The following is a 14,676-nucleotide window of genomic DNA, read 5'->3' on the forward strand; positions in this document are numbered from 1 at the left end:
ACGTGGCTGTCTAATGACTGGAATTTTAAATAAGATCTCAGAGACAAATGACAAGGAGTAGTTTTGCTTTCTCAAATTGACGGCTACTGGTGGTGGGCTAGCTGATGCAGTTTTGCCCTGGAAGCTTACTGGGAGAAAGGGTGATGCTTTTCCTCAAAGGATAAGATGCTGTATTTTACTGCATGTGAAGTGGGAAGACCACCATAATATTGAGTTAAAATGGGGACAATGAATGCTGATAAATCCTAATAGCGGTTCCTACAACATCTAATGAAATATAAGTAATGAGCACAGGTCCAGGGAGTGTTTCTATTGGCAGTGGAAGACCTGAAACCTATGGTCTGTGGAACTGAGGCTAAAACTGTCATCCACTCTACAGCATTTTGTTAAGGTTATGTGGCTGTTTTTGCTAGTTATCAGTTCCATGTAGATCTCTGAAACTTGTTTGCCTGCCCTGCTAAATAGAGATCAGGTATTTTCCATTTCTTTAGACAGCTCTGGGAATTGCAGCTCTGAAGACTGAACACTTATTGCTCTTTAGTCAACCCTTCAGCCCAGGTCTTTTTTTGCTTCTCACTTGTCCTTTTCCTTCATTTTAGGGCCAGTCTCTCTGCTGACCCAAAGCTCCTGTTCACTTTTTTACATTGGGTTTCCAAAGGCTTTGACTTTTCTCCTTGCCTCTGAAAGGAACGGCGCATATTCTGAAACATACCTTCTGTAATGGAAGCAATAGATGATCAATTAACCTTCTTTTATCCATAGTGAACATGTAGGCTTTCCAAGGCTTCCATTTCAGAAGGAACCTTTTCAGGAAAAGTTTTTTTGTTTTACTTTTTTGAGACTACTTTTTTTCCCCTCCTTGTAGCTCATCTCTTAGAATTGAGGCTACTTGACGCATCTTTCTGAATCACGTAAAAAGTCCTGATGCCATGAATGAAGTAGTGCCTTCGGAAATGGAAAAACCTTGTGAAAGGCAGGATGTTCTGCTGGGTGAGTCCCTAGAGTGACTCAAAACATTCAGGCTCATTTCCAAGGCTCACTGCCTGACCTTGGGCAAATCACTTTGTTCTCTGCTTCTAAAAAGAAGATGCTTAAAAAATGAAAGGTGCTTAAAAAAGGAAAACAAATGGTTTAAATGTGCATCAAGAATAACCATATTTAATTACATGCATTAAACTTGCATACAATTCTCTTCAAGATAAAATGTAAGGATTATAAATTCTTGGATTACCATCTTGTGCAAGGGAGCCTTGCCTTCACTTAAGCTGCTTGTTTTTAGTTGTAGTAGAAGTTCTGAACAAGAACAAAACTGCAGAGTTAGAGGCAGCCTCTGTTGATGTGTGTATAGCACTAGCAGGGATTCCTTGGGTCACAACATGCATTCTGCTTTAAGGTGCTTCTTGCTTATTTGGCAAAGCTTCCTTTATTCCACAAATGTAGTATATATCTCTGGGGAAGTGGTATTTGTGGGGTCATTGTTTCTTGGCTGGGGTAGAAAAGGATGTAGAAGCAAAGACGTTGAGATGTTGCATGGTAGATATTATTAAATTGGTTAATTTAATTTAGATCTTTGTTATTATAAAAAGTGTCAGTTCACTATGTCAAACGTGAAACAGTCCTATCTATTTCTGTCTAGAGAAAGTGCAAATCAGATTTAATTTAGATTTTTGTTTAGCTTAATGTCAAAAGGCTACCTTAACCTTCCACAACACAAACTTCCTTGGCAAGACCTGTGTTCAAAAACTGCCTGAGTAAATGAGTGCACCCAGCAACACACTTGGATCATCAGCAGGCTTTCTGTAAGGATAAATGGGTGAGCAGAATTCAAAGGCCCAGTTTTCCATTCTCTGGCCACCAGGAGGCGGAAATGCAGGGGCTGTTAGGTCACCATTCAGATGATCTCAAGTGCAGGCTTGGGTTCAGTAACAGATGTAGTTCATGGTCTGCACCTGGGGCAGACTATATAGAAAAAGCTAGGGGGCGTCAAGGGCACAGCTTTAGAAGATTAGCAGTAAAAGAATGATGGAGCTGCTATCTCACTAGATTCATCTGCTACGCTGGAGGGAGGATTGGAGCATTTGTTGAATCAGCTTATATTAAAAATAAAACATGAAGTGAATAATAGATCAGTAAATCTGCATATAGTATTAACCAACTGAAGTGTTCATTAAGAATAAAACACTTACACAATGATAGTGAAAATAAGATAGTCCACAGAACTCTGGCCAGATAAAATCATACCTCATTAATCTTTTGGATGTTCTGGACATACTAATGTAAAAGCTACTATACAAGATGAAGGGCTTATGTCATTTTGCTGTTCAAAGAAACCTTTGACCTAGACCTTCACAAGAAATACAGACAGAGCTGACAGTCTATGGGTCGGATGCACAGCAATGTTACACATCAGGGAATGACTAAGATTAAAAAAAAAAACATTATTTTGGCCAAGCTATTCTTCATAACCAGATGGGGAGGAAAAAAAAAGAAGAAACAAGTCAAGCAGAGGAGTTTTCTTCCAGATGTGTTTTACTTGTTTCTTCAAGAGTTTCTGCAAGAGATGGAAGGCAATGCAATTGTACTCTTCTACTGATGAAGTTGTTAGGATATTTACAGTGGCTTAACAAGTAGTTAGAATTAGCATTTAATTATTCTTTCTTAAACCTAACGGATCTAACTATGAAAAAGCTTTATTTCAGTATGCACTGTAGGGACTGAAGTGTCATTTAGCGTGGGTAAAATACATAGCCTTTTTGCCAACTTTATCTCATTTAAGGTATCAGAATAGTGTTTCAGTGGGGCATGACCAATGCTTTTATAGTTTATGCCAGCCTTCAGCATGGGACCAGTTTCACCCATCAAGTATGTTAAAAGTTCATTCCATACAGGGAATAAGTATATGCTTGTATGAATTAAATATCCTTGGAGACTGTCTAATGCAGTCTCCAGGATTGTGTCCTGGGTCTAGCCTCTTACAAACTCCATAGTGTCATCCTTGCAGACCATTACTCGCCCAGGAGCGGGCATCATTGCCACAAAGAAGATAAAAGTCTCTTGAGAGTTGAGTAACAGGAGACTGTTGTCCTGATTGGCAGTGGGTGAAGTTGATGGCTGCTGGGGCCTGGTTGCATAGTTATATTAGGGCACTTTCCAGAGAACCTCCCAGAAAGGAGGAAATGAATGTGCTCATCAGGAAATTGCTTTTCTGGGAAGTGGCCTGATCACTCATATTGCAGAGAGGCAGGCTGCCTTTTGCAGTCTCTCTGCATCACCATTACCATGCATGCCTGCAGTGTGCAACTGGAGCAGTCTGAAAAATAAGGACAGTATGTCTGCTGGGTTATACTGAGTGTGAGCAATTGGTAACCTTCAGGGGTCTGTAACTCAGCCAAGCCTAGGAATGTGCCTGCAAGAATACCAAATAGCTCCTGCAACCCAGGCCTGTGTCCCTGCCAGAGTGACATCCTCTTCCCAATGATGGTGGATTGCATACTGCTGTAAAAGTAAATATCTTATGCCTCTGCTGCCTTTTCAGCCTAGGTGTAACACATGAAGATTGCATCCTTTTTTTCTACCCAGGAGCCCAGCTTTAATCCAAGATCTCCTCTCTTTTGTTTTCACACAGGGATCTACCGCACAGAAAAAGACAAAGGCACATTGTATGAGCTGACTTTCAAAGGAGACGCAAAACATCAGTTCAAGAAGATTGTTTTATTCCGGCCATTTGGTCCTGTAATGAAAGTGAAAAATGAAAATGTCAATATGGCCGACACACTTATTAACGTCATTGTGCCATTGGCCAAGAGAGCCAGCAAATTTCGGCAATTCATGCAGAATTTCAGGTGGGTTTCCATTCCAGTGCTGCCTTTGCTTTTTTTACTTGGAAAGTAAAATGCAATTTCAGGAGTTATCAAGGCCTCACTCAGTAAAAATCATGCTACTTTTACATAACATTTCATTGTGCCACTAAGAAGTCATTTTTGAGATTATAGAGACTGAAAGGCATTTGGCTGCTTAGTGCATTGTGATTAACAGTAAAAGCAATTATATTCCAGTCATCAGGGTTTCTGATTCACATGTACCTGGCTTATGTGTCTCAATCTGTTTTATTGGGGCACACGCGACTGTAGCAACGTGAGAATTGCATGCCATTAGTTGCAAAGGAACATTTCTAAGGAAAAAGGGAATTAGTGCTCCCAGACACTTTGCCAGGCCCTATTAGAGAAAAGATTAAGGCAATAAGAGGCAAGAAGGAAATGTATTTGAACTTTCAGGATAGTTACTTTTAAACTTCTTTTATTTTTCAGCACAGAGATGATGTTTGGAGGGAGAATTTAACTGAGATGTAGCTTTAAATAGCTGCCCAGAAAAGGCTGTGTTAGCAACAGATACTGACTCTTGCAATGGGATTTGTTTTGCCTAATTACAGCCATCTAAAAATAGGCTCCTTGTCTAAATTAGCCATCTGATAGACGCTTGGTTTAGGTTGGGAGAAATCACCCTCTGGTCATGCTGATCTCTCTGCTGATTATAGATGAACTCTTGCTGACTAAACTTTGTGCAAGTGAGGCATGATGTCTAGCATTAGTTCAGATTGGTCCTATCCTTAGGCTACTGGCTTGATCTCTGGTTGATGCTTAGATTCTAGTAAATGTTTCTTAACAAAATGCCAAACTGAACTCTGGAATATCTGTGACAATAAATCAAGGTTAAGAGGTAGGGTATGTATAGCTTCTTTAAAATCCCCCTTTTCATATTCTCCTAAGTGCCAGAGTTACTGCCTGCCTGCTCATTCTTCCTGGGGCTGGATGGCCTGTTTTAACAGTGTCCTCCTATTAATATAACAAACACTGCTTAGAGAGTTTTTTCCTAATCTGCCTGAAAGATAGTCATCTGATAGAGGCAGTGAGCCCCTTTGTCAGGACAAGGATCTCTGTCAGTGAATGGTGCCCTCAGGAATGCCTTCCAAGGTTCACCCTACTCTGCCTTCCCCAGTGGGTGTAGGTTATTGAAGAAAGCTAACTTCTGGGACAAGTCACAAATCTGTCTCTCTTCTCTAGGGAAATGGGCATTCAGCAGGATGGGAGAATTCACCTCACTGTAGTTTACTTTGGAAAAGAACAAATGAATGAAGTCAAATCGATACTTGAAAATACCTCCAAGTAAGTACCTGAACATCTGATGTGTGCTGTTCATACACAGTGATCGTACCATGAATTGGAGACTAGACAGCTGTCCAAACTCGTAGTTGTGCCAAAAAGTTCTAAACTGCATTGGAGAAAATGGCTTTTTTTCCTTTGTATCAGATAAAAGCAGTGTTACCCTGACAGTCCCATATCCGTGGTTTTGTGTTGCTGATGTTTAGAACCACAATGCAGATTTTACTGAATTTACCTCAGTGCAGCTTTTTTTTTTTCACACTGGTAACTTCTTTAGTGCTTTTGAAACTGGCTTGAACTATTAGGACTGAAAGTTGACTTCCAAAAGCAGGTGCAGACAATTTCAGTAGAGCACACGGGAACTAGATGCTTTTGGCCAGGTCTGGTCTGTCATGTTTGCTTGCATAGCTGTGTTTGTCAAGATCATGTGGCAGTGTAGCCTTTTGTTACCATCTCCAACTGGGAAGAAGACCCTTGTATAGATACAGTAATACAACCACAGGTATTTTATATTTGCCTACTAAAGATATTTTTGTCCATCTAAGCCTTGTTGGGATTTTTGTGAGGTCTGCCCAAAGAATGTCTGTGACAGGAATGCTAGTGTAGGATTACACAGGTCAAGCTCTGGATGTGGACGTAGTGGAAATCTCCTCAGGACTCAAAGAGGACATATCTTCCCTCAAAATACTCTCAGAACTGTGATACTACAGATTTCTAGGTTGTTTCATACTGGGTTCCCGCCCCCACTTGTATTAAGAGCTGGAAAGACAGGGTAAGTTGCTGAATATTTTCCTTCTCCTAGGTCAGCCAACTTCAAGAACTTCACCTTCATCCAGCTGAATGAAGAATTTTCCAGGGGCAAAGGATTGGACGTTGGTGCTCGATTTTGGAAAGGAAACAATGTTGTTCTCTTTTTTTGCGACGTGGACATATACTTCACAGCTGAATTCCTGAACTCCTGTAGATTAAACACACAGCCAGGTACTGCTACTCATGAAGTGTATTGTCTTTCAACAGATTTTTACCTATTATGGCCTTCACCAGAGTATTCTTGCCTTTGAATTGGTAATGAAGCTGCTGTAAATCATTCTTGAAACCTAGAGAACTAATTAAGACATGTATAAAAATTCCATTGCTGGTTGGCTTTTGGAAGGTTATAATTCTCTTGCTCCCACTGTGAATGAATTTCTTGCCTTTAGCACCTGTACTTTCTGGAACAGGATCTGTTTGTTAATTATATCCTCACATTCACATTCTCATGCAAAGAACATAGGATCAGTCCAAAACTTGTGTGATTTTGGGTTTGGGCAGCATCTTGTAAGAGAGAGAAGTGTGTTTTATACCGCTTTAAAAAAAAAATAAACCACTGTCATTTCCAGGGAAAAAGGTGTTTTATCCTGTTCTCTTCAGCCAGTATAACCCCAGTATAATTTATGGCCACCATGATTCCATCCCACCTTTAGAACAGCAGCTGGTAAGTACATGCTTCTCTGAATGCCTGCTTTTATTTGGACAGAGCATTTTTTAAAGGCGCATGTGCTCTTGGGTAGCATTTCCCTATTCCTTGTGCACAGTGACTACCACACAAACAAAATTAACTACAGCAGTCACCTTACTGTGAGTTCTGCAGTTAAGTTTCACAGGGAAGTGTCTTGGTGCCATTTATTTTAACACTTTTTTCATGTTTTATACACGGAATCTAAGAATTTAAACCATGTGTGCTTTTCTGCCAGAAGGGATTTTCTAACTAGCGAACAATTCCTTCATGGTGTGCTGTCTTGGGCTGACAGTCTCTGATCTTGCTCTCATTTCTTCTTTGCACTGAATAGTTTCTTTGCTTGCATCTTGGAGAGCTGATATTTGTAAAAAGCATAGATATCCTTAGATGAGTCAGTGAAAACAGAATTCCAGGGTCTGTCACAGTTATTTCCCCACTTACTTGAACACCTACAGTGGCTTTTCCCATCCCACAGTTCATGATTAAACTGCCTGCAAGCAGACAGTGTGTTTCTGACGTGTACCACGTTGTCTCAGAGTCAAAAGACATGCTTGGAGCTGTCCCTTCTGGCTTTAATCTGGCACTGATACAACACAGCATAACTCCACTGATTTCCATCTCACCTGCTTATCTTTGGTATGAGAACAAAGCATTATTTTTAAAAACATTGCCATAAGGCATACGATTAAAACATGTAGTTAAACCCAGGTGAATCTCCTTGATGAGGAGGAAGCTGTTGCGAGGAAGAAGCAGAGCACACAGATGAGAGGTTCACATGAATACTAGTGGCAGAGCCATTGCTTGGCGTTGCTGCAGGTGGTAGTCTCCATTCTCTTGTGCTCTGGTATTGCATTGTCTTGAAACTAAAGGGGTGATAGAAGTGGTGGGTTTCCCTTTATGTACACCCTCCATTCTTGCTTCTCTCCAGAGTCAGTGGGTCACTGTCCTTTGCCCAGTAGTGCTGGTAAGTGGCTGAATTTTCAAATTGAAGCATAAGCCAGCTATGTGGCTTCATTCAGTTCCTCTGGGTCAGGTCCCAGCCTGCCACAGCTGCCCCTCTTACTGCCAGGCACTGCACCTATCAGGGCTCAACCTGTCCCAGGCTGGACACTGTCTCCAGAGCATTCCAGCTTCTATTGTTGTTCTCAGTAAGTAAGAATTAGGAGTGTTGTGAGCCCAGCAACAGTCACAGCTGAAAAAGATCACTATGGGTCTGAGTCTAGTCTTCTGTTATCGTTACCCCCACCTTGTGCAATCCCTCTAGGAAAATGAAGAATGAGAGTTTGAAAAGTGCACCCAAATTATTTAAAATATTTTTTTTGTCTACTGCTCTCTGTGTTATCCAACAGGTAGCCAGAAAGTCTTTTACTGGAGAGTCTGGAAAATCCTTTCCACTGTTTTTTTCTCAGAGGAAACTTCTTCTGATAGTACCATGGGATTCACGTTAGCTCTTCTCTCTCTGATGAGAGCCTGTCAGGGATCCTCAGGCTTGTAAGCACTGTGCTTAGGAAATGAAAGAGAGTTTAGCTCTCAAGCTAGCGTAAATTCCACAAAGTACATAGTCAGGATTGTGCAAATATTTATAGCTAATATTTGAATCGTAAAATATGATGCTTATGTCAGAAAAACTTCTTGATTTAAAGAAGTACTGTCAATCTCATTTTTATGTAGATTTTTATATTTTCAGCCCACGTTAGTTCCCAGGCATGAGGCCAGATCTGTGCCATTAGAACAAGACAGTGTTAGCTCTCTGTTCTGGTACTCAGGCTGCTGAGAAAGAAAAGCCTTCAGAAATCTTTCAAAGAATTTGATTTGTGCTGCAGCCACTTGCACTAATGGGAAGTAATAATGCTAATGCATACGAGTAGCTTGCTGTAAGGGCATCATTATGGAGATTTCTTGTTACAGTGCAGACTTGACAGATACAATCTTGTTTCCTTTTAATTGGCTTCTGCAGCAGCTTAGCTTTTTCAAGGAAAGGAGAAATTAGAAAAGAGAGATAGCAATGTGAGCAATAAAATTAAAAAAAGCCATTGAGGTGTCAAGGTTTATGAACAAAAAGGAGAGGCATGAACAAGAAATCAGGAGAGGCTATTTTGGAAGAGGATTTTTTGGTAAAGGAAACGCTGGAATTTATAAATACAGAAATGGAAATTCTGTCTCCTCATCTTCTGTAACTTTGTCGCAAGTGAAGCCAAAATTTTCAAAAATAGCTGCTAAGGGGTAGGTTTGTAACCAGACCTTCTAGAGTGTGAAGTACTGCTGACTTGCTTATAGGATTTAGATACCTGTCCCAGTCCCTTGAAACTCTTGGATATCTCACCAGATTGGGTTAGGTCACTCACACACATGAATTATATGAATTATTTTATATCTGCTTTTGAAAATCATACCCATGGTTTCTCACTGCTCTGATTTTCTACCTGTAATACATAATGTTTTCATGGTCCATCTCAGTAATATAGACTGCACATTCATTATTGTAAAGGGTTTTATGGGATATATATGTACCACCTAACATTTCTGGACTTCAATTTTAGCTGGATTTAGCAGTTCTGTATTGGAAAACTATTCTTACCACTTTCCTATTTTTCATCAAAATTAAGGTAATCAAAAAGCTGTCACTTGTGCGATCAGATTAGAACCACTGTTTTCTTCCTCTTGTGGTCCACAATGCAGATGCCACCATCTGCTCTACAGCAGAGTCTGGCTTCCCTGGTTTACCAGTACGTTTCTTATGTTGGATTTGAATCCCATAGAAACTAACAATTTTTGAGGGTGTTTTGTCTGCAAAGAAGTAAACTCTAGAGAGTGATGTGATATTGCTCCACTTGGTCTACGACAGCAGGAGTGGAGCAAAACCTGATCGTTCCAGATCAGGGGGTTTATCCATGATAGCTAATGACACAGCTCGTTTTGGGGGGCAGAAACATGCAATGAGTATCTACAAAAACTGATTCAGGACCAGCCATGGATTTACATGGTGAAGAATAAAAGGGCAGTTGCTGCTATTTCTGACCACATTCAAGGACTTGTCTGCTGCTGACACTGAAAGCATTTCTGCTACCATATAAACATTCCTTTCCCTCCATGCAGATTATTAAAAAAGAAACTGGATTTTGGAGAGACTTTGGTTTTGGGATGACTTGCCAGTACAGATCTGATTTTATCAACATAGGTAAGAAAAATACACTCCAATACGTCTGCCTTTTTACTGAAACATAGAAAATTGTGATCTGCTTCCCTGTCCTTGGCCAGTGTGTCTATGCCTCCAATTTGCAGTAGTGCTCTGGTTAGATGTTCAGACTATTCCTATGTGCTGTAGAGGTTACCAGAATTTAAGTGCTGCTCAGTACAAATAAAGCAATTTTGTCTGATAGTGAAAGATTTGAAGTTAAAAGATTTGGACACTTTGATGTTGGCAGAAAGCATGGCTGTTTTAAAGGGCTGACTGGAGACAGAGAACAGCTGTAGTGCAATTAATAGCATCCAGTTTGCTAGTATATATTTCTAGTTTTATTTTGGATTTTGTTTGTGTCAGGTGGCTTTGATCTGGACATTAAAGGCTGGGGTGGTGAAGATGTACATCTGTACCGCAAATACCTTCACAGCAACCTCATTGTGATCCGAACGCCTGTCAGGGGTCTCTTCCATCTGTGGCATGAAAAGCAGTGTCTGGACGAGCTAACCCCAGAGCAGTACAAAATGTGTATGCAGTCCAAGGCCATGAACGAGGCTTCTCACGGCCAGCTTGGGATGCTTGTTTTCAAGCAAGAGATTGAGACACACCTGCATAGGCAGAAACCGAGCAGTAAGAAGACATGAAGCCAGAAAGGGAGGCAAAAAGCCTCTGAATTGGACTATAGGGTGTTTTGGAAAAGAGATGCTAACAAGAAAAGACAGGATGAGACTGAAAGAGGATGGAAATTCCAGCAGGATGGCAGCAAAAGAAGATGAGGGAAAATGTTTGTCCTCCCTTCTGTTTTTTTTTTCTTAATAGGGCTTTTAAGTACTCCATTAGCCTGACTGTTCAGCATTTGCCTCTGGGGGAGACTTGAACACTTGATGAGATTCAAGGTCACAGAGACAATGAACATTACATAAATGCCAATGTGGTATTCACAATAACAAATGGATGTGCTCTTCCATTTAAATGTTTGTAAGATGTGTACAGTTATTTAAAGGATTGACCCTTCAGTGGGCCAATGATAATGAGTTATTTTCTACATCTAACCTGACATATCTAAAAAGGGCTATTTTTGAATAAGTACAGAGCTCCTGCTCTGAGGAGGACATCTGATTGTTAACGATGGTTAAGCTGGAGTGACCAAAAATCTTTTTCCCTTAAGCGGCTGGGGCAGGGTGGGGCGGGTGGGGGGGCAGCAGCAGTGCACTAACAGGGTATTGCTGGTTCATTCAGAGACAGGAGGCATCTCAAAAAGTGCTTTCTAAAATTCAGAATGAGAAAGCCCTACCGGTCAAGTGTGATGTTTCAAAAACGCTGGAGGGTAGTGTTTGTTCTCTTCTGTGGACAGTGAACAAAAAGCAACGAGCCATGTCTGTATCACATGAATCAGATGGTGTATTTCTGCTTTAGAACACTGTAAATATCTCAAGATTTATTTTTAAATGAAGTTGGTTTTGCTTGGGAATTATTTTGTCATACTTCAGGTTTTCTACTTCTAGCCTTACTAGGAAATAGTACAGCCTTCCAACACTTGGAAAATGCTCTGCAGATCTGTTTCCTGTGTTTCCTGAACTGGGTTCAGATAAGTGAAGTAAGTGATTTTTCTACACAACCTGGGTGCTGGAAGGCAGAAGCTTTACCATGCTGAAGAAAAGGAAATACATAACAACTTGCAGTACTGATTTAGGAGGAGGCTTTAAACTCTGAATGTCAGATACCAAAATTGATGAACATTTTCTGACTTTATACCAAAGTATTCCTTCTAAACCAAATATAGAATCTTGCCCAGGGCATAGCAAGCTTTTTGTAATCAACAAAATAAATTTTTGTGATGGATTACTGGACCCTGCAAATTCTCTTATGATAATTACAGGTGCATCCTAAAAATTAGTCTCTTTAATAGATTTTTTTTTTCAGTTGCCTAGAACTGTTGAAAGCATGAGTTACTGCTCTTATAAAGCATTTTCTTTTAATGTTGACTGCTGTTTATCATTTTAATATATACTAGCCAACAAAAACTGTATGGGCTTGGAAATCCCATTTGCTTACCTAAATGCTGTTTCTCCGAGTGGTCTCTTTGTTTTATAGCTTCAGATTAATTCAAGGCAGTCTGAAACCAGATTCTAATTTGGTTTTTGGCTTGTAAAAGCTGGGGGGAGAAATATGCAAGATAGCACTGAACAATGAATAAAACACTATTTGTCGTGCCACTGTGTGGTAGGAAGAGCACTTATGAACCTCTTCTGAAAGCACTGCATACAGAATCTGCAGACAGAGACCATGCTACTGTAAGTACCTTTTCCTTTGACACATGTTTACATGTGTTTGTCTTTTGTTGGATGCAAATGATCTGCATTGCACTTCCCTTGCAAATCACCAAATGTCCAAAACCACTGCAAAAGTACAAAAAGAATGGAAACTCTCTATGCTTAAAAAACCCACCTCCCAAATACATCACTTACAATAAAAACTTCAACAATAACACAAGTAGGTCCTCCAAAGAACTTTTTTGTTCTCAGAATACATGATAAATTATTTATAAAGGGCTTTGTTTTGGTGGAATAACTTTACAAATGTTATGCAGTTCAAGGAGACAGGCATGGCTTGTTGAATGCATGTGAGAGCTATGGTAACTGAGCTGCTCCAAGGTGATAGTTGTTCCTACAGTCCCACTTAACCTGAATTTGAAACTGGGTGATGTATATTATGAAAGTTTCATAATCATAACCTGCCTTTCCATGATGTTTTTTTGTTATCTTCCCTTAGGTTTCCCTAAGGCCTCGCCAACTTAATGTAACTTTGAGGCTGGCCATACTTATAGGGCAGGGCTAGACCAGATGATCTCCAGAGGTCCCTTCAAACCTATATTAGTCTCTAATTCTAAGCACTGGGCACCTATAAATTCAACACTTTGTTACTTCGGGTACCTTAGCAAGTACATAATCCAGCCCCTGTCAGAGTTTCACAAGCTATGTTTTTAAATAGCACCTTTGTAATTCTCTTGCACGTCCTTTTCCACAGAGATGCTGTTCCTCCTGCCAGGAATAATACTGTCTGTGCAGTTCCTGTTCCTTGGCTGCAGAAGCCAGTTTGGCAAGAGGTGAGATTGAATCAATGAGAGCCAGCCTGCAGTCATTGGCCACCTCAGTGATGTGCAGGAGAATCTAATCACAGCAGAAGTCTGGCAGGGCTCTCTTAAAGGTGGAGACTGCGCTGATATGAGAGGTGAAGAACAACATGAGAAAGGGAAGCTGCTGTTAGCTACATTTCTGTGAGATAAGGGGAGCTGTAACAGGTCTTCCAGACCAGTTAGAAAAGGATGAAATTGAAAGGGAGCAGCCAACAGAACTGTAGCTTTTGCCAGGCAGCTCTCTACCTTCGTTGTCCCAGAAACAGCTTGTGGTCTTTCTCAGAATGGCAACTGACTGGATCTTACCTGGGGAGGGAACAGAGATCACCCTGTGTATGCAGGGAGGCCATATGGGGACTCCTTGCTTTAATTTTTGATGATTGTTGCATGCTGTGGCTAAAGGCATAGAGGCATGGTGCAAAACAAATTGCTATATCCTTCCAGATGTCATGATCTCTCCAGCAAGCAATTTTCAAATGTGACTACTCTTGTAATCCTTGCACAGCATCCCTTGAAGAAACAAAGATTCTGCAGAGAAGCTCCCCAAGACAAGCCAGCACCCTTCATTCCTGACCACTGCAAGTCATCCTTGCTCCACAGACTTTCAGGGTAACTAGATTTCAGAGCAACAGAAGAGCCACTCTTGAAGGCATCTGTTCTGGCAAGGGTGCTGCCTTTGCAGTTAGTGCAGTAATCTAAATGTGTAGGTATAAAACTTCAGGTTTCTTCCCTCAGAGCAGACAAGTGAAGCTGGGAGTCTTTAAAAAGAGGCATGGATTCTCAAACATGTGGGATAGATGTGAACACTGATAGTGGCCTTCCCTGGGCTCTACTGAACCAACATTTCCAAATAAGTAGTTATAATATAAGGTATGCGAAGCTACAGGTCCACTGGTCAGCAGGTCAAACCCTGAGGAATTTCACTATAGATCTTGGAGCTAAAATTGATCATCTCCTGCTGTCCTGCAGTCCTGCTGTGTCCATGCCAGATCAGCCTGCACGTTATTTCTGCAAGTTAATACCCTGCGTTTCAACCTGCCTTTTTAAAGGAGACTTTGTCCTGTCTTTACCAGCCCATAGGTGTACGAAACACTTTGTGATTTGTCTCCAGCAGGACAACAGCTATGGCATGTTCTTCACATGAGAACAGATGCTAACTTTTCACTAAGATCTCTGAATGACCTTTCATTTTGGCCGTATTTTTCAAAAGAAACAGTTTATGAAGAGGGAAGGAGGGATTTTCTCCCCTACAAATAATCTAGTACTCCCTCTCATGATCGGTGCAGGTTATGTTGAAAATATCTCTTTGATACATGTGATATAGTGCTCAAGAAGCTCCTTTAAGTCATTTACCCTGCCAGAATGTTGTTACTTTCAGAATCTCACTTTACATTAAGGCTTTATCTCTAGCAAGTTAAACCTGCTGTAACTGGACTGCAGTTATCCCCTCTTTCCGTGTATGGAAACCATCTTTCCGTGTATGGAAACCACCTATCAGCATAGTTGTAAATTTTAAGACCAGACGATTACAACTATTTCTTTTAGTCTGTATTCTGCAAAACATGGATCAATGTAAGACTGAAGTTTTTGACTGCTTCCTCAAGTTAAGCAGAGTAGCCCTGATCCAACAGAAAGAAGGGAACAGGTAAACAACTGAAACAAGATTGACTCTTGTTCACTATTTGGGTATCACATCTCTAAA

General features: G+C 40.7%; 1 protein-coding gene across 5 annotated transcripts in view; it reads left to right on the forward strand.

The window, feature by feature from the left end:
* CSGALNACT1 (chondroitin sulfate N-acetylgalactosaminyltransferase 1) overlaps positions 1-11,817 on the forward strand; it is a 51,616-nt gene extending 39,799 nt beyond the window's left edge. For all 5 annotated transcript variants that reach the window (XM_030020148.2, XM_030020142.2, XM_030020132.1 and 2 more), the window contains 6 exons: positions 3,626-3,842; positions 5,061-5,162; positions 5,962-6,140; positions 6,539-6,633; positions 9,754-9,835; positions 10,199-11,817. In XM_030020148.2, coding sequence (XP_029876008.1) covers positions 3,626-3,842; positions 5,061-5,162; positions 5,962-6,140; positions 6,539-6,633; positions 9,754-9,835; positions 10,199-10,482 — 959 coding nt within the window. In that variant the 3' untranslated portion in view covers positions 10,483-11,817. The remainder of the gene's footprint in view (positions 1-3,625; positions 3,843-5,060; positions 5,163-5,961; positions 6,141-6,538; positions 6,634-9,753; positions 9,836-10,198) is intronic.
* Positions 11,818-14,676: the final 2,859 nt, after the last annotated feature.

Source organism: Aquila chrysaetos, chromosome 1 (assembly GCF_900496995.4).
Source record: "Aquila chrysaetos chrysaetos chromosome 1, bAquChr1.4, whole genome shotgun sequence".
NCBI lineage: Eukaryota > Metazoa > Chordata > Aves > Accipitriformes > Accipitridae > Aquila > Aquila chrysaetos.